This window comes from Nannobrachium achirus (assembly GCF_963921795.1).
Source record: "Nannobrachium achirus genome assembly, chromosome: 19".
Taxonomy (NCBI): domain Eukaryota; kingdom Metazoa; phylum Chordata; class Actinopteri; order Myctophiformes; family Myctophidae; genus Nannobrachium; species Nannobrachium achirus.
The window spans coordinates 60,748,184-60,768,652 of NC_137826.1; the positions used below are offsets into that span (position 1 = coordinate 60,748,184).

Below are 20,469 nucleotides of genomic sequence, written 5' to 3' on the forward strand. Positions count from 1 at the left end.
AGGCAGAATCCACGCCATACTACTGCTCTTGCTTATAGGATATGTAGGAGCCTCTATAGATGTTATGTTGCTTCTTAGTGTAGTGAGCACCATATGTCATGCTGTACAAAGCTCTCCTGCTGCCCCCCTTCTGTCAATAAAGCCTATTCAAACCTAGTGATCGTCTCCTGAATTATATTTTAATGGCGTAAAAAAAAAAAAAAAAGGTTCTCCGACCCCTGGCCTGGTGTCCTCACAGTCAGGCTGTGATGAATCTAACAATGATTAATCTATCAAGGAAGGATCAATAGGCAGAGTTGTGACTGTGACAACAAGACCTCGGCTGCTCTTTGCTGTTTGACCGCCGATGCTGCAGAAAATCCTCCTCTTAAGGTCTGAGCACCGACCAGCAGCTACACTTCAGTGTTCTCCTCCTCTTCTGAAGATCTGACCACCAGCTACACTTCTTCCTCCTGTGAAGATCTGACCTCCACCTCCAGTGTCCTCCTGTGAAGATCTGACCTCCATCTTCAGTGAGTGCTCATGTGCGTCTTGTGGTGACACGCTCCCTAGTTTTTCTTCTTCTCTGAGCTGCTTTTTTTGTTAGTTTTTTCGCACTGATTTTTGACTTTGCACTATTAGGTTGTGTTGGTAGTTTCTGAGTATTCTGCTTTGTTTAACAATGACAGTGAGATACTTGTTGCACTAACTAGCATTGACTGTTACGGTCTCTTTTTGTAAGACACTTTATGTATATATACTTATATATTATTCGCCCCCTCTATTGATGCACCTTCTCTTTATTGGTACTGTACTGCTCTTGTTTTTTCCTTTTCCTCTTATCTATCTTTTTTCTTACTTCTCTGTAACTTTGTAAATAACGGTATACTGCTGTGCTACAACTGGACAACTGAATTTCCCCCTTGGGATAATAAAGGCAGCAAGAGCCGTTAGCCACCGCGTCCAAGTCCATGAACGCGTCCACGAAAAAAAATGGCGATGGACGCAAGGTCGCGTCCATGGACGCAAACGGCCGGCCGCTGGGACGCGGGACGCAAAATTGAACGTGGGACGCGTCCCGTGGGACGGGGGACGCAAAAGTGAACGCAACGCGGGACGCGTTTTTATGGAACGGCTGGCCGCTCGCGTCCTTGGACTCAAAAGAGGACGGGGACGCAAAAGTGAACGCAACGCGGGACGCGTTTTTCTGGAACGGCTGGCCGCTCGCGTCCCCGCCCTCGTCGTCCTCGTACATGGACGCTGCCAGGTGTCAGACGCGGGACGCGGAAATGGGACGTGGGACGGGGGACAAGGCCGTGGGACTCACTTGTAGGACGCGGGACGAGGCTGTGGGAAAGAGCATGTGGGACGCATTTTTCTGGAACGGCTGGCCGCTGGACGCAAAAGTGCTGCTCGCGTCCTTTTGGACGTCTATTGTATGTATTTTTTTTATGGAGAATTCAAATATGACCTTCTTTTTTGGATCAATGTCCGAGGGACAGCGAATGCACACCTGCCGACAACAGCCGCGGCAATGATTCCTATGCCGTGGCAATTATACCTAATCCGTGGCAACGCTGGACACACCGACTATGGAGCTGCGTCAGCCGCTGTTGCCGAACCTATCCCCCCCCCCCCACACACACACACGCGCACGCAGGCACACACACGCACGCACCATGATCAGCAGCACGCACGCATCATGACGCATGCACACACACACACGCACACACCATGATCAGCAGTGGACCAGCGTGCTCATATCAATAATGTATAAATAAATGAATAAAGTATTAAACAGTCATGTCTGCTCCGGTGGTCGCTTACCGACCTTCCGGGGCCTCCCGGTAGCCCCCGGAGCCGCCGGTAGCCTCCGCCTCCCGGAGCCGCCGGTAGCCGCCGTCACCTGCCGCTTCTATACCCGATCCGCTGGTCCATCTGCCGGTGCATCGGCGGCGGCCGCAGTGCTGCCAGAGATGGGTCTGTCTGTCTGTCTGTCTGTCTGTCTGTCTGTCTGTCTGTCTGTCTGTACCACCCTTTCCTTAGTAGCCTAGTAGTAGACCTAATATTAATAATCTGTGTCTATCATGTGTCATGTCCCTCCCTCCACCTCGCCTGCCCTCTCCACTTCTATCTATCCATTTTACGCACAGCTGTTTTGCGCACGCATCTATCTATCTATTGTTACAATTCCCCCCCCCCCCCCCCCCCCAATGTCCATCTTTTCCCTTCGTTTTTACCCCTCCCTACCCAAATATGTATAGGCTTATGCCTTATTGTATTCATTTCATTGTAGGCTATAATAGTTAACGGATTGGCGCCTCGCCTCTTATACGGCCAGAGCTACAGAGTGTCTCCTTTATTAAATAAAATAAACGTTTTCATCTGTATGTCTCATATGTGCCGGGGAGTGTATTCGCTCCTTCTGTTTTTCTTTGCAGCTAAATTAACTAAAGGTTCACCTTAATCGAATTCATCATAGATATGTTTATGTTTCAACACATGTTCTTCATTATTATTATTTAGGCATATGGTTTCTCCGCGCTTGTCATGCGTAAAATCTTTGGATTCATTGGTGTGTGTGTGTGTGTGTGTGTGTGTGTGTGTGTGTGTGTGTGTGTGTGTGTGTGTGTGTGTGTGTGTGTGTGTGCGTGCGTGCGCCGCGCATGTCGTGCAGCCTATGTTTTGGCCGACGATTTTGACCCCAGAACCCCCGCAGTGTTTTCCACAGTGAGAGAGTGTAAAATGAAACCAAACGTTACGGGTCCATTTGGTTTCATTTTAGGCCTACCCGCACAATAATTAAAATGTCCATAAGGGTCCATTATATTCCAGGCGATTGCCTGACCTGGCCAAATCAATCTATCTATCTATCTATCTATCTATCTATCTATCTATCTATCTATCTATCTATCTATCTATCTATCTATCTATCTATCTATCTATCTCCATTACATTCTCAATTAATTAAAGTCCTGCATTTTTAAGTGATGCTCTGCTCATTTAATATGTAAAATAAAAGAGGAAACTCATTATTGTCATGTTGTGAATCTCTGCTCATTTATTCACATTTAGATTATAATTTCAAAGCGATAGCAAATATGTATTCATCTCCTGTATTTGTGTCTGCCGGTATCTGCCAGAGCCGGGTCCACCTCTTAGTCGTCACTGCTCGCATCTATCTGTATTTCTGTTACAACTTCCTTTTTTTTTTATTTTTCTTATTCTTTTTTTAGCGGCCCACGGCGCCTCCGCAGGTTTTCTTTATGCGTAATAAGACATGCAATAGCCTACTAGCTCTAAAGGACCAGGTGATAGGCCTACAGTTAATAAAATAAATATATAAAGTGAATATGAAGTGTAGGCTATTGTCTGACTATATCACCATTGACAGCTGCAAGGACTCCCTGCTGTGCGTTCAAACAAACAATTAGGTTACAAAAACCGAATGGCCCAATTTTGACTTCAAAGGAGTGCATGACGGGATCAACCGCAGACAATTAAGTGGCCAATTGGGCCACTTTCTCTGTCTGTCTGTCTGTCTGTCTGTCTGTCTGTCTGTCTGTCTACGTCTGTCTGTCTACGTACCACCCTTTCCTTCCTTAGTGTAGCCTTGTAGTAGACCTAATCATAATAATCAATGTCTATCAGTCCCTCTGACCCTCTCCACCTATTTCTTTTATGCACACCTGTTTTGCACCTGCTCGCATCTTTGTAAAATAAAAAAAAAAAGGAAACTCACTTTTGTCATGTTGTGAATATCTGCCCTTAACATTTATTCACATTTATATAATAACTTCAAAGCGATAGTAACAAATATAATGTGTACATATTCATCTACTGTATTTGTGGTTGACGAGCAGGGCTTAACTGTAAATACATAAGCATGTATTTGTGGCGTTTTGCCGGGCACTGACTCCAGTGAGGCGAGACAGTGGAACGATAATTCAGCACCATGGACAGCGCCTTCGCCTATTCCATTCCCACACTGTGCCAGATTGGCATATGTGGAGATTTCTGGATTTCTGTTGTCATCAATCCCAGGCCGTAACTGGCCCAAGAGCCAGTTTTACTCTGACTTTTAGCTGGCAATACACTACAAGATAATCGGGCCCGACTGAATCGGGTAGAATTAAACACTACAGGATAATTTTTTCAGATTCTCTGACCAGATAATCTAAACACAGCAATAATAAATATTATAATTAATACAAAATGCCACGGGGTTCTGATAGCTTCGCCTTGCAACACGCACGCGCACGCATGTATGTATGTCGCAGGGACGCACGCACTGACATGCGTGCGTTTTGCAAGGCGTATTGCATTAAAAAGGATAGGCCTATTAGGCCTGTATCCATTGTGTTTATTTTATGTCCGCTCCAGTTTTATCATTGTCAGTTTTGATAAAGTCATTTTATTGTATAATATTTAAGGTAACGCGCATATTTTCTAAACCTGCTGTCTGTGAAAATAGCCTACTTGTGTGTGCGAAACGCCTGGCTACTACGGGCGCGCTGTGTGCGTCGGAGTTGTTAACCCAGCTGGTAGATCAAACAACGAGTTGATGATGGCCCATTAATTAAGCTACACCGCCAATTGGAACTTGAAAGGAGTATGCTAGAGATTACATAACTGCATGGACCATCAGAGAAAGTGACTGACGTGGGGTGAGCAGCTGCTGTTTAGCCTAATAGGCCTATAGTCACGGACGGTTCAAGTTCAAGACAGCCATGGCCTAGGCTTTCAATCATAGATAGATAGATAGATAGATAGATAGATAGATAGATAGATTGATTGATTTGGCCAGGTCAGGCAATCGCCTGGAATATAATGGACCCTTATGGACATTTTAATTATTGTGCGGGTAGGCCTAAAATGAAACCAAATGGACCCGTAACGTTTGGTTTCATTTTACACTCTCTCACTGTGGAAAACACTGCGGGGGTTCTGGGGTCAAAATCGTCGGCCAAAACATAGGCTGCACGACATGCGCGGCGCACGCACACACACACACACACACACACACACACACACACACGCAGCTCCATAGTCGGTGTGTCCAGCGTTGCCACGGATTAGGTATAATTGCCACGGCATAGGAATCATTGCCGCGGCTGTTGTCGGCAGGTGTGCATTCGCTGTCCCTCGGACATTGATCCAAAAAAGAAGGTCATATTTGAATTCTCCATAAAAAAATACATACAATAGACGTCCAAAAGGACGCGAGCAGCACTTTTGCGTCCAGCGGCCAGCCGTTCCAGAAAAATGCGTCCCACATGCTCTTTCCCACAGCCTCGTCCCGCGTCCTACAAGTGAGTCCCACGGCCTTGTCCCCCGTCCCACGTCCCATTTCCGCGTCCCGCGTCTGACACCTGGCAGCGTCCATGTACGAGGACGACGAGGGCGGGGACGCGAGCGGCCAGCCGTTTCAGAAAAACGCGTCCCGCGTTCCCTTTTGCGTCCCCCGTCCCACGGGACGCGTCCCACGTTAAATTTTGCGTCCCGCGTCCCAGCGGCCGGCCGTTTGCGTCCATGGACGCGACCTTACGTCCATGGACGCGACCTTGCGTCCATCGCCATTTTTTTCGCATCTGTCTATCTATCTGTATCTATCTGTATCTATCTATCTATCTATCTATCTGTATCTATCTATCTATCTATCTATCTATCTATCTATCTATCTATCTCTCCAGGAGAAGATGAGGAGACTGGTGGTGTCCACGTTGTTGTTCCTGTCTGCTGCGCTCAGCCTGGCAGCAGAACTGAAGCACAACAACTACTACTGGCTGGACAAGAAGGTCAAGAAGTTCGTGGATCAGGCGATCGCGACAGCGAACGGACAACTGAACTACGGCCATCTGAACTACGAAGGAATTGGTCTAATAGCAGAGGTAACGTTGTTGTATATATCGTCGTTGACGGGTGGAAACCTCGTATCTCCAAGTTTCAAATTTGTACGTTCTATCGCAAAGTAAAGCCCTGCTTCATCGTACAAGGCCGTCGCACAAAAGTAGTGAAAACAGCAGATCTACAAGCACACTGTGTGCTTGTAGATCGGCTGTTTTCACTAGTTAAATCATTTTAAAATGATAAATGCAAAACAAACGGTTTTGGACATACAAGGTTTCCACCCGACAACGACGATATGCTATATCAGGGGTGTCTATAGTGCGGCCAAATACGGCCAAGGACAAACAAGAAGATTTTTCCAGAGTATATTTCTTTTCAGGATTCCTTATTCCCTGTCGTCTCATCCTGAAGAGGTCAAAGAAAGGATATTTTATTGTATTCTTTTACCTTTCACATCAGGTTACATTTGGTAATGTGAGATAATAAGGCTGAGTTATTTGTGTTTTGTTCTGAGAACACACCTGACAAAAGGAATTAAATATTGATGATGATGGTTAAATACAATGGTTTAACCCTCTAGAGCCCAGTTTGTATTTTATCCAAAAAAAGGTTTCAATCATTTTATTTTAGCTCCCCCTACCACCTAAACATCACCATTGGATTCTATTGTTTAGTATTACAATGCCATTGGCCACACTATTTGCATATAAATACCCCCCACAGGGGCTGACATTCACACCCGCCACACCCGCTGACATTCCAGAGTTTTGACAAACAACATCTCACTTTTTCATGGAAGCTATTCCTCACAAAAACATAACTAAAATGCCTGTACTATTTTTTTGGTGATCATTAAAATGTCTAGAACATGTACATATGTTATTATTGTGAAAAATATCCCCCATATGTAAATTAGAGCATGATTTATGATTTATGGCTATAAAACCTTACAAAAACATTTTTTTTTAAAACATTACATTTTCCTCTGATTAAGACTCCTACAACACCATCTGATTTTTTAATTTTTTTTATTTCAAGTATTTCTATTTTTGGGTCTTAGAGGGTTAAATGTGATGCATGTGTACTGTATGTGACTTAGTTACGGTCCGACCAAATGTACTTTATGTCAGGAGGTGTAGTCGGCCCTTTGGTGTTTTAATATGTTCTAATGTGGCCTCCTTTGAAAAAAGGTTTGGACACCCCTGTCCTGTATTATTGTATTGATGTGTTTTTTTCTTTGCGTTGCAAGCTGGGTTGTTTTCATGGATGCAGCTTTCTTCCACAACAGATCAGAGCCTTTATTTTTTTAAATATAATATATTTATTTACTATGGACTGTGGTGGACACGGACGACAAATATTTGTAGAGCAAAGACAGATAAGAACGACATGCCATGTGTGCGTGACTGAGTGCGTGCGTACGCGTGTGTGTGCTTGAGTGCGTGTGTGCGTGTGTGCTTGCGTGCGTGTGGTGTGTGCACACCACACTTTGTGTGTAGTGTGTAGTCCTGGTCTTATAGTTAATAATAACCATAATTCATATTTTTGAGGTATTCAGGAAAGAAGAAATGAAAACATAAAAAAATAAAAAGATTGTCTGCCTCTCATTGAAAATGTCAACCTCTTCCGTCTGAAAGGCGATTTAGGCATCAATAAAATTATAATATTAATACATATTAACTCTCCCCACGCTTTGAACGTTAACGTTCGCCCCATTTTTTACAGAACCTCGATGCCAATACGGCGCTCGTTCGGTTCGTTCGTCTGATGACTGTAAGCTGATGAGGGGTCGCGCGGCCGTCTACTGTAAACACATTTTCCGCGGTGATGGTGTAAAAAATCCATTATGCGTTAGATCAACGGAGAACAATTCACTTCCTTGTTGATTTCCTCTGGCTGTAAGGCTCTGTGGCCAGTGACTGGTCTTCTTCTTCTTCAACACATAACAGGCAAATTCACATTCATTCTCGCATGACGCCGCCCTCTGCTGCCTGGCAGACCAAAGTGCACTATTGCACAATAAAAAATAATAAAAAAAATAAAAAAAATAAATGTCTGTCTATCTACTATAACGTCGCAAAGGTAAGCCGCTTTTTGATGGCACCAGACCCAATAAATAAATAAATAATCTGGCAGTAGGAGAGTTAAATGCTTTAGTAATGTTTATCTGCTATGTATTTAAACTCTGTTCACCGTCAGAGTCAGAATGTTTGTTACATCCAAAAAATATTACTGCTAAAGTCAAAAAAGTTGACTTTCTTTGAAAACATTCACTTTCTGCCTTAGTCATTTTGGAATGTAACAAGCATTCTGACTGTTCTGTTTCTTTTCTCAAATGTACAATTAGTTTGTCAATTTGCTCAAAAGGTATGTAGGCTATTATACTATGACTATGAGGTTAACAAAATGTTGGAAGACATTATCACACATCCATACGTAGCACTATGTCCATGCCATGTCCATCATGGTCAGAGATCTGACAGCAGTTCTAGGGCGTCCCACACACAGCTGCGTGAAACATCTTCTCCGTATCGGCTGAGAATGGCCACTGGGGGCGCCGTACTAATGCATTGTCAATGGAAGGTTGTTTGGTGTTTTGTCGTTGCCGTGTCTCTTGGCCAAAAGACAGGCTGCGGTTGAGCTAGAGACACGGCAACGACAAAACACCAAACAACCTTCCATTGACAATGCATTAGTACGGCGCCCCCAGTGGCCATTCTCAGGCGATAAGGAGAAGATGTTTCACGCAGCTGTGTGAGTCCAGCCTAAGAGAGAGAAGGAGATGAAAACCACATGAATGTGTTGTTGATGTTCTGTTTCATGTCCTGTTCTCTTGCAGGTCTCCTCACGCCAGGTGAGAATAGACGTGCGTTTGAGAGCAACGACCTGCAGAAAGGATCCTGGTAAAAGCCATCGCCCTGAGTGTGCTTTCAAACAGGTAAGTGTGGAAGACTGCAGAATGAAGCATGAAGCAGCAAGCTGTGATCAATGTTGGTTGTTATAAAACTACAATTTACATCTTAGGCATTTATCAGATGCTCTTAAGCTAGAGAGATTTACAGTAAGCAAGGGCAACACAAGGTGATCCACCAAATGCATATATTATAGGCTAATCTAGTAAACAAAGAACAAATAAAGTTGTTGTACCTCGAAAGTGCTGGTGGTTGTGCCACTTTAGCACCACTGTGGCACCAGCTCATTTTGAGGTGCCACTTTGTTACAAGCCATTACAAGCCACAACCACTAGGTGGTGTCAGAGAGCAACTAATGCCCAGACAGGCAAATGAGACAGGTTTGTTGCTTACCTTGGTAGATTATTACATTTTCAATAATGAGATTAAGTCATTTTGAGCCAGAAACAAGCTTTCAGTCAACAGCAATAGTTGATAGCAAGAGATAGTAGGCTAATCTAGTAAACCAAGGACATAATAGCATCAGTCTAGTAAACAGTGTAGGCCTGATCTGAAAGATCAATATTCTGTACATTTAAACTATACTCACACTATAGGATGTCAGATCTACAAATGAATGCCATCAGTTTACATACCATATAACATATCTATCTAAATTACATGTTAACCTTTGCATAAGCCTACAAGGTCTTCAAGCCCAGGACAAGAGCTACCCGGAGATGTGTGCACAACTTTGTGTCATGCACAGTGCATGGAACTAGCAATAATGAACTAAACATACTAAACATATAACCAGTAAGACGCCTAAGGGCTTGGCCATATATGGATTCTGTTAGTGTGGATCTCCATATATGGGCATACAATGGATTCTATTAGTGTGGTTCCCCTGACATCACAGTGGTGTCACAGTGTGATGTCAGAGCATAACAGTAACCATACATATTGAGGTGTTACAAAGATACATACTAACAAGATGTGACAGTTCTCATACTTAACTGCGACCTACGGTCGCAACCACACTCCTGTCAGGTTTTTAGATCATGCTATTAATTATTTTACATGAAATAATGATGACATCACTGGAAGAAGTAATCAACCAGACCGGTGCCCGTTGAGCAGAACAGTCACCATCCATGTCCAGCTGTGCAATACCCGTTGTATCCATCTGGCTGGCTGGCACTCTTTTATGCCCATATATGGTGTTCCGTGTCCAGGCCAGTCTGTGATGTCATCTCCAAATGTGGGCACTGTAGTGATGTCAGTCAGTGATGTCAGTTGGAGATTGTTACCATGGTGATGACACTGTTTAGTATCAGTGATGTCAGCATGCAGACAGACAACGGACGGATTAATAGTCAGATATTATCTCCCATCTAATTGCTAAATGTTCGTCTGTCTGTCCGTCTGTCCGTCTGTCCGTCTGTCTGTCTGTCTGTCAGCTCAAGGTTCGATGCATGGTGTGTGGCCGGTGTCCAGACTTCTTTCATCCTTCCATCGACTGTGTTCGCAGAAAGGACGAACAGACGGTAAACACCTTTTACCTGTCTGTCTGTCTGTCTGTCTGTCTGTCTGTCTGTCTGTCTGTCTGTCTGTCTGTCTGTCTGTCTGTCTGTCTGTCTGTCTGTCTGTCTGTCTTGTTACTTAGCCAACTCCATTTTCAGGTTTTAGATTTCTTCCATGAATCAGTCCTATTGAACACGCTTTATGGCTGTGTGTTGGTTAAAATAATATTGAACCAAAAAAAATAAAAGTAGTCAAAATTACTAGGAACGATTATTTCTATTATTATAACATGTTGTACTTTAAACTTATATAACACGTTTACATCTTGTTTTCTTTCAGCGTCACGCCGTGTGGGACAGACAGTGTAAGCCTGCACCCCCTCTCGGTGGATCTTATTCACTGTTAAGCAGCGGCGGATTGGAATGTCCACGTCAAAATCGCATCATGTCACACGCGTCACTAGGTTATGCTGATGCACCTGAAGCAATCATGTATCAATCAATAATCATACATGATGAGCCTCCATATTATGATTATGAGATTCAGTCGATTCAAGTCGTCCACGATGGTTTGCCAACTATCAGTGTCTCCCCCTCCATAAACGGGGTTTCTGAGGGCCGGCAGCAGGGGCGCCAGGTGTTCCACGGTTCCAACTTCACCATCAGCTGCTCCCAGTACATGATGGAACCAATATTGATGATGGAACCATTATTGGTTCCAGTTACTAATACTTCAAACAGCACCGAGCTCCTACAAGGCTTCTATCTCACATTTGATTCTGGATCCAACACAACAGACAGACACGCCCAGTCTTATTTTGACGACAGAAAGCCTGGCCCTGCCGACTTCCTGTTTCCTGCAGCAGACCACACCCACCAAGGGATATACAGGTGTGTTTATGGCGTCACTCTAAATGGTCAGGTCTACGGCGAAGAGCAGCAGAGCTGGCCGCTCTCTCTCAGTGTCGTAGTTACAGATAAGGTGCCAGCTATCAGTGTCTTCCCGTCCATGGAAGAGGTTCCTGAGTACTGGTTGCAGCAGGAGGAGGAGGTGGGGGAGCGGCTGCTGGTGTTGGTGAGTTCAAGCTTCACCATCATCTGCTCCATCCAGGACCATCGTCCTCACAGCTCCTTCCTCCTCACCGTCTCTTCTGGATCCAACGTTGAACACAGTCACACTCAGCCATGTGTCAACGGCTCTGCCACCCTCCTGTTTCCTGTAGCAGACCACACCCACCAAGGCTTCTACACATGTGTTTATAGCGTCACTATAGATGGTCATGTCTACAGCAGACACAGTGAGCCACTCTCTCTCAGTGTCGTAGCTACAGATAAGGTGCCAGCTATCAGTGTCTTCCCGTCCATAAGACGGTTTCGCTACTACGGGTCGCTGCAGGAGCGGCAGGTGGTTGAGGGTTCCATCTTCACCATCAGCTGCTCCATCCAGGACCAACATCCTCACAGCTCCTTCCTCCTCACCGTCTCTTCTGGATCCAACGTTGAACACAGTCACACTCAGCCATGTGTCAACGGCTCTGCCACCTTCCTGTTTCCTGTAGCAGACCACACCCACCAAGGCTTCTACACATGTGTTTATAACGTCACTATAGACGGTCATGTCTACACCAGACCGAGTGAGACGCTCTCTCTCAGCGTCACGCTTACAGATCTGACGCCAGCTATCAGTGTCTCCCCCTCCATAAACAGGGTTTCTGAGGGTCAGCAGCAGGGGCAGCAGGTGCTCCACGGTTCCAGCTTCACCATCAGCTGCTCCTTAATGTGGAGGGAACCGATACCGGTTCAAGTTACTGATAGGCTCCTAGAAGGCTTCTATCTCACATTTGATTCTGGATCCAACACAACAGACAGACACGCACAGGCTGGCTCTGACGACTTCCTGTTCCTTGCAGCAGACCACACCCACCAAGGGAACTACACATGTTTTTATGGTGTCACCATAAATGGTCAGGTCTACGGCGAACAGTGGCGCAGTGAGCTGCTCTCTCTCAGTGTCATAGTTACAGATAAGGTGCCAGCTATCAGTGTCTTCCCGTCCATAAAAGGAGTTCCTGAGCATCGGGAGGAGGAGGAGGAGGAGGAGGAGGTGGTGGTGTGGTGGCAGCAGGAGTCCAGAAACAGGCTTCCTGAGGACTGGAAGCAGGAACGGTGGCAGGTGTTGGAGGAGGGTTCCGTCTTCACCATCAGCTGCTCCATCCAGGACCAACGTCCTCACAGCTCCTTCCACCTCACAGTCTCTTCTGGATCCAACATTGAACACAGTCACACTCAGCCATGTGTCAACGGCTCTGCCCACTTCCTGTTTCCTGTAGCAGACCACACCCACCAAGGCGTCTACACATGTGTTTATAGCGTCACTATAGACGGTCATGTCTACACCAGACACAGCAAGCCACTCCCCCTCAGCGTCTTTCCGACGCCAGCTATCAGAGTCTCCTCCATAAACGGGGTCTCAGAGGGCCGGCAGCAGGGGCAGCAGCAGGTGTTGGAGGAGGGTTCCATCTTCACCATCAGCTGCTCTGTCCAGGAAGAACTCCCACACAGCTCCTTCCACCTCACCTTCCGTTCTGGAGCCGACGCCAAACACAGCTCCTTCCACCTCACCTTCCGTTCTGGTGCCGACGCCAAACACAGCATCAAGCAGCCAAATGTCAATGGTTCTGCTGACTTCCCGTTTCCCACGGCAGAATACACCCACCAAGGCATCTACGAATGTGTTCATGATGTCACCGTAGACGGTTACGTCTACACCAGACGCAGCGAGCCGCTCTCTCTCGCCGTCAGAGAGAGAGAGAGGATCACCAAAGGTCTGAGTCGTCCGACTATCAGCGTCTTCCCGTCCATAAACGGGCAGGTGTTGGAGGGCCTCAGCTTCACCATCACCTGCTCCACCCAACAACACCACCCTAACAGCTCCTTCTACCTCACATTTGGTAGGGAAATAAAAGAAGAAAAGCCATGCGTCAGTCGTTCTGTCAGCTTCCTGTTCCCTGAGGCAGACCACACCCACCAAGGCGACTACAGATGTGTGTACGTCGTCCGTGTCGACGGTCGCATCTCCCGCATCTGGAGCGAGTGCCTCACTCTCGCCGTCACGGCTGCGACCGTTGATTCTTTCCATGACGATTACGTTGAGCCCCCCGTTGCTCCCGATGACGATTACGTTGAATATGATAATTGAGACGATTTATTTTTCTTTCTCCTATGAAATCCATTGACGTCTTGAACCCCATCATCCTTATAGACGGTTTAAAATGATCTCTGGCTAATAAACCAAATATGCCTTAAAGAGGTGGTGCCATAGTTATCTTATTTTTTCTGGTTTTCATTTGTCCATGAGGTTGACTTCATTAGACCCCCTGGTGTGGTTGTTATGAGCGCTTGTGTATTCCCTTTGTATTTTGTGTTTCTTCCAAGAGGCTGAAACCTTGAGGGCCAAAAGTGCAGATCCAAAAACAGTGATTTAATCACACTCTGTGCCACTGTTTGGGCACAGAAGATAGAGCTAGTTGATGGGACGTGTTTTTGAATAGCCTAATACAGGCAACACTTATTAGCTATGGACATGAAGTACTCTAAGGTGAATATAAATATTTTCAAGGAAATGGATGGAGATGGCTCCAATGAATGTTCACAATGAGAGCACAGCCTATATCCCATAGGCTACAGGTCGTAGGTGTTGATCGAGTGCCTTATCAAACAATCTAAAATATAATTTATAAAGAGCGTCAGAGCTGTTCTAGACCAGTTGTTCTCAAACCTCATGTCAACTACAACCAAATTAAAATGTAGTTGTAAGTAAAACAAGAAAAAGAAAATTATTCCCAAAGATGATTTGAAAACAGTGAAACCAGTTTAATCCATGTATGCATTTGAAAATAGCAGATCTACACGTGTGTCACATGAGCTTGTAGATCTGCTATTGTCAAATAGCCAGTGGTGGACATTACTCAAATACATTTACCTGACTTTCTAGATTCTGAGGATTTGTACTTTACTTGAGTATTAGACTTCTTTGATACATAATACTCTTACTCAAATACATTTCCAAGACAAAGATTTGTAATCTTACTTAAGTACATTTCTGGGAAAAATATGCAAGATTGTGTGTACACAAAAACATCCCCCCCCCCCCCTCCCCCTCTATGACAGGCATCAAACAGGTAGTTTTCTTTGACGCTTTCATTGATTAAAGAGATCACTAACGAGGACTTGACACTTTTATGGCCCAATCAATTACCTGAGCTCCCCCTGACAAAAAACCTCCCTAACCTTCCATAAAGAGTAGAACAGAACAGAAATACAACCAGGGGATGAAACACCCCAGCACAATAATATAGTTACTGATGAAGGGAAATGACTCCTAAAAATATATATACATATAAAATGTTTTAATAGTCTTAAAGTTACATATAATTCCTTTAAGGTTTTCTGTTTGTTTTTTTTGTTTCTTTTTCTCCCTCTAAAATGCTATTGGCCACAAGCTGTGTCCGTCAAAGAAGGAAGCCTATCACTGTATACATCCCATGCCCATATAAGGATAACGCCAATAGAGTAGTGAAGTGTGACGTAATTTACACATCCTACCTGGTTTGCGGTTTTCTTCCCCCATTCTGAATTCCCATAGACCTTTTTCATATGGCGTCATATAAGAACTGTGTTCCAATTATAAACATAATATGATCTCAGCAGTTTGACTCATATGGATATGAAGAATCAACTGATGGTGAGAAAACGCTAATGTTACTGTCGCCGAATTAGTTACATTTTCACCAGAAACAGACTTTATCACTTATGAGTGACTGACTGTCATAAACCATACAGAGCCTCCTCGCCGACAAAGACCGTTTGTTTATTTTTGGACCACAATGCTTATATGAGAGGATTTAAGATGACTCAATGTTATTCTCCATAGAGAATTACTTCCGTGGAACCGGGGGATGAGCGAGTCACGTCATGACTTCACTGTTCTATAGCCACGCTCTCTCGTGATTAAATGATTGTTTACTTGATGAAAGAATTGTTATTTTGATGAGCGTTGCCTGTCATCTGCTATGATCCACCCACATCAATAGTAATAAACATGAATGATAAAAGCTCACAGTGGTTCCACAAGCAAGCACATCTGTGTTTCTCTGAAACAAGAGTTACAAGGTCCTATCAATTAAATGTGATAAAAAATACAGTATTTGTGACAAATTGGGAATTTACTCGTACGTTTTATTTAAGTACCTTTAAAAGCATGTACTCTTGACTACTTAAAGGAATATTTCACTTTCAAAAAAACTTTTGGTCATTTTATCATCTAATCAGGCTTTTATGAACACCCTGAACAGTTTTTAATTTGCTTGATTCAATATTTAGATATTTGATGTAAATGTTACCAGGCCCTCCAGGCCCAGGGCCTGGAAGTAATGGGTGTTTTTTAATGAATCTATCACGGTTAAAATGGAGTTTGAAGTTACAATGGGTGTGTGGGGAGAGAGGCCCTTCCACTGCTCCCTGTTGAAAGTGGAATATCCCTTTAAGTACATTTAAAAGCAAGTACTTTTTCACTCTTACTCAAGTAACATTTTGACTGAGGTACTTTTAGTCGCATTGGAGTGAATCTTGACCAGTAATATTTGTACTCTAACTCAAGGGCCTGGGGTCAAGTACTCGGTCCATCTCTGCAAATAGCCAATGTAGTACTATAGTCTACTATAGTCTACTATAGTCTACTATAGTCTACTATAGTCTACTATAGTCTACTATAGTCTACTGTCTACTATAGTCTACTATAGTCTACTATAGTCTACTATAGTCTACTATAGTCGGGGGCGTTAGGGATATTTCACACTATATTAGTGTAAAAGCGCCACCTTTTGCACAGATGTAGCCCGGGGCATGCTCTAATGATTTAGCTAGGGCGCCCGAGTCGGCGACCTTCGGGGTCACCACAGCAACCAAATCAAGTTGGGCTCCCATCGACTTTCTATACAGGAGGAAAATACCCACGCAACACCTAGCCGTGCTGCGTTAGATTTGATCAACTTTGACCATTATTTTATGTTTTAACTATTGGAAAATAAAACCTCGGTTCGAAGTGAAGCTGTGAATGTTTATTCTCTGTGTTCTCGATCTATACTTTATATGTGCTTTAGTTCTATACTTTTATGAATTCTGAATTCTGAATGATTTTGTCTGGAGGGCCAAATTGTCTTGGGAAGCTTGACCAATCCTCAATTCTGCATGCACGGGACATGTACGGGACAGACATTCTCACTCCTTGAGAATCTATGGGAATCCTCAAAAAAACATGTACGGGACAGACAAAGCCACTCCTTGGAAGCGGCTTTCACCGCTTCAAAAATAGTAGATCTACAAGATCTGCTATTTTTTGAATATCTTTGACCCGATCTTTCACCCAACTTCTAAATCCTTCCTCTAAATCAGTGGTTCTCAAACTTTTTCATGTCAAGGATCCCCGAAATTACATGTATTTGGCCACGGACCCCCATCTCAAAATATGTTGTTCCAGGGACCACCCCAGAAGCAAATATTTGAGTTAAAAATGTTCGCTTTTAAATAGATATATTCAAAGACTTGCAAAAACAAATCATGTTTTTTTTCAAAAATAGCAGATCTACAAGCTCGCAATATCTGCTATTGTTCAATAGTTAAAGCATTCAATAATCCCAGGCATAATTAATGTCAATATTTCACTCCACTTATGTATTTGTTCTTGTTTTTGGGAGACTCCTCTGTCTACCACCAGAGGGGGCTCAAGTACCACCGGTTGAGAACCACTGCTCTAGATCAGGGGTCTTCAACAGGGGGTCCGGGACCCCTAGGGGATCCTCAGAGTTACTACAGGGGGGCCTCCAAATCTTTGAGTGATAGAAACTTTTTTTCTCCCTTTTTATATGAACAACTTGAACCCTAGCGTCCATATTCTGAGAACTTTAGCCAAAAATAGCCGATCTACAAGCTCACAACGCCTCGCACTGTGAGGCGTGAGCTTGTAGATCGGCTATTTTTGGCAAAGAGCTTTGGTGTGTGAGAAAAAAAGCAGACTAACTACAGAGTGAAAGGTCAAGTTTATTATCAGTTCAAGTGGTTAAATATCTGAAAACACAAATTGACACAGATCCAAAATACACTGATGATTGTGCTGTCAAACAATAAGACTATATGGAATCTGGGGGTCCCTGCTTCATCTCTCTCTCAACTAAGGGGTCCCTGCTTCATCTCTCTCTGAACTAAGGGGTCCCTGCTTCATCTCTCTCTCAACTAAGGGGTCCCTGCTTCATCTCTCTCTCAGCTAAGGGGTCCCTGCTTCATCTCTCTCTCAGCTAAGGGGTCCCTGCTTCATCTCTCTCTCAACTAAGGGGTCCCTGCTTCATCTCTCTCTCAGCTAAGGGGTCCCTGCTTCATCTCTCTCTCAGCTAAGGGGTCCCTGCTTCATCTCTCTCTCAACTAAGGGGTCCCTGCTTCATCTCTCTCTCAGCTAAGGGGTCCCTGCTTCATCTCTCTCTCAACTAGGGGGTCCCTGCTTCATCTCTCTCAACTAAGGGGTCCCTGCTTCATCTCTCTCTCTAAACTAAGGGGTCCCTGCTTCATCTCTCTCTCAACTAAGGGGTCCCTGCTTCATCTCTCTCTCAACTAAGGGGTCCCTGCTTCATCTCTCTCAACTAAGGGGTCCCTGCTTCATCTCTCTCTCAACTAAGGGGTCCCTGCTTCATCTCCCTCTACAACTAAGGGGTCCCTGCTTCATCTCTCTCTCAACTAAGGGGTCCCTGCTTCATCTCCCTCTACAACTAAGGGGTCCCTGCTTCATCTCTCTCTCAACTAAGGGGTCCCTGCTTCATCTCTCTCTCAACTAAGGGGTCCCTGCTTCATCTCTCTCTCAGCTAAGGGGTCCCTGCTTCATCTTTCTCTCAGCTAAGGGGTCCCTGCTTCATCTCTCTCTCAGCTAAGGGGTCCCTGCTTCATCTCTCTCAACTAAGGGGTCCCTGCTTCATCTCTCTCTCAACTAAGGGGTCCCTGCTTCATCTCCCTCTACAACTAAGGGGTCCCTGCTTCATCTCTCTCTCTCAACTAAGGGGTCCCTGCTTCATCTCCCTCTACAACTAAGGGGTCCCTGCTTCATCTCTCTCTCAACTAAGGGGTCCCTGCTTCATCTCTCTCTCAACTAAGGGGTCCCTGCTTCATCTCTCTCTCAGCTAAGGGGTCCCTGCTTCATCTTTCTCTCAGCTAAGGGGTCCCTGCTTCATCTCTCTCTACAACTAAGGTGTCCCTGCTTCATCTCCCTCTACAACTAAGGGGTCCCTGCTTCATCTCTCTCTCAGCTAAGGGGTCCCTGCTTCATCTCTCTCTCAACTAAGGGGTCCCTGCTTCATCTCTCTCTCAGCTAAGGGGTCCCTGCTTCATCTCTCTCTCAACTAAGGGGTCCCTGCTTCATCCCTCTCTCAGCTAAGGGGTCCCTGCTTCATCTCTCTCTCAGCTAAGGGGTCCCTGCTTCATCTCCCTCTACAGCTAAGGGGTCCCTGCTTCATCTCCCTCTACAGCTAAGGGGTCCTTGGCCTGAAAACGTTGAAGACCCCTGCTCTAGATGATCACATGGTGTCTTCCAGTCACTTATCAGTAAACATGTTGAACCAAGACGTTCAGGACTGCTGGTGACCTTTGACCCTAAAACACTTGATTGTGTGTCAGACAGATAGTTTTAAATGATTGCATTTCATTATATTGAATAAAAACGTTCTATTAAAGATAGTTTTAAATGATTGTATTGCATTATATTGAATACATACCTTCTATTAAAGAGTTTTAAATGAGTGTATTACATTATATTGAAAAAATATCTTCTATTAAAGATACTTTTAAATGTGTTTATTACATTATATTGAATAAATATCTTCTATTGCGGTTTTCAATTATTTCGTTTTGACACCTGCAGAATCAATTCTGTCAAATAAATATGTTCAGAAAGCTTTATTGGGAAAAAACTAAAATCTATAGGTTTCCAAACCTGTGCTGCTATGGCCTTCTATCCGGTTTAGGCCTATATTGAGAGATGGGGGTCCGCGGCCAAATACATGTCATTCTAGGGGGTCCTTGACATGAAAGTTTGAGAACCACTGACATAGAAATATGTGTTAGTTTGTTTTTTCCTTCAAAGAAACGCATACCTAAGGATTTAGGGGACATTTATAGAATCGTGTGGAAATTTTCAAAGAGTTTCTTTTTAAATAGCATATCTGCAATCTTTTGATAGTTAAAGCATAAAACAATGTTTAAAGCAGGGGTCTTCAACGTTTTCAGGCCAAGGACCCCTTAGTTGAGAGAGAGAGATGAAGCAGGGACCCCTTAGTTGAGAGAGAGATGAAGCAGGGACCCCTTAGTTGAGAGATGAAGCAGGGACCCCTTAGTTGAGAGAGAGATGAAGCAGGGACCCCTTAGCTGAGAGAGAGATGAAGCAGGGACCCCTTAGTTGAGAGAGAGATGAAGCAGGGACCCCTTAGCAGAGAGAGAGATGAAGCAGGGACCCCCACAACCTGTTCATAGATTCCATAGTTTCATTGTTTGACAGCACAATCATCAGTGTATTTTGGATTCATGTCAATTTGTGTTTTCAGATATTTAACCACTTGAACCGTCAATACTTAATAAACTTGACCTTTCACTCTGTACTTAGTCTGCTCTTTTTCTCCTCTACGCCAAACCTCTTTGCCGAAAATAGCAGATCTACAAGCTCACAACGCCTCACAGCGTGAGGCATTGTAGATCTGTTGTAGAGCTTGTAGATCTGCTATTTTTGGCTACAGAATATGGACCCTATAGGGTTCAAGTTGTTAATATAAAAAGGATTGGAAGATTTGGAGGACCCCCTGTAGTAACTCTGAGGACCCCCTAAGGGTCCTGGATCCCCTGTTGAAGACCCCTGGTTTAAAGTGATAATGGGTTCCAGGCATATCGTCATTTTAGGGGCGTGGCCACTTGGCCTTTCGTCTCCATTGGGTCCAGATCAAGTCAACCCATGACTAGTCAGATCTGGTCTAGAATATCACCTGATTTCAACCAACATAAATCCTGCCCACCAAAACGGACGTCCTGGATTAATCAGAGAGGGTCTGATCGAGGCCAGATAAATATCATAACTAGTCAGATATGTACCAGAATATAACCTTATATGTGCTCATATTTCAACTAACATTACAAACAAC

At 44.4% G+C, this 20,469-nt stretch overlaps 1 protein-coding gene across 2 annotated transcripts; it reads left to right on the forward strand.

The window, feature by feature from the left end:
- The first annotated feature begins 311 nt into the window (after nt 1–311).
- On the forward strand, nt 312–17,195 carry LOC308304317 (uncharacterized protein). 2 transcript variants are annotated; one of them, XM_080748898.1, is made up of 5 exons: nt 312–524; nt 5,673–5,870; nt 8,669–8,767; nt 10,181–10,267; nt 10,584–17,195. In XM_080748898.1, the coding sequence occupies exons 2-5, from the start codon at nt 5,679–5,681 to the stop codon at nt 13,440–13,442; spliced, it is 3,237 nt and encodes a 1,078-aa protein (XP_080605024.1). In that variant the 5' UTR covers nt 312–524; nt 5,673–5,678; the 3' UTR covers nt 13,443–17,195. The 2 variants fall into 2 exon arrangements, with proteins under 2 accessions (XP_080605024.1, XP_080605023.1); XM_080748897.1 differs by having other exon boundaries at nt 312–512.
- Nucleotides 17,196–20,469: the final 3,274 nt, after the last annotated feature.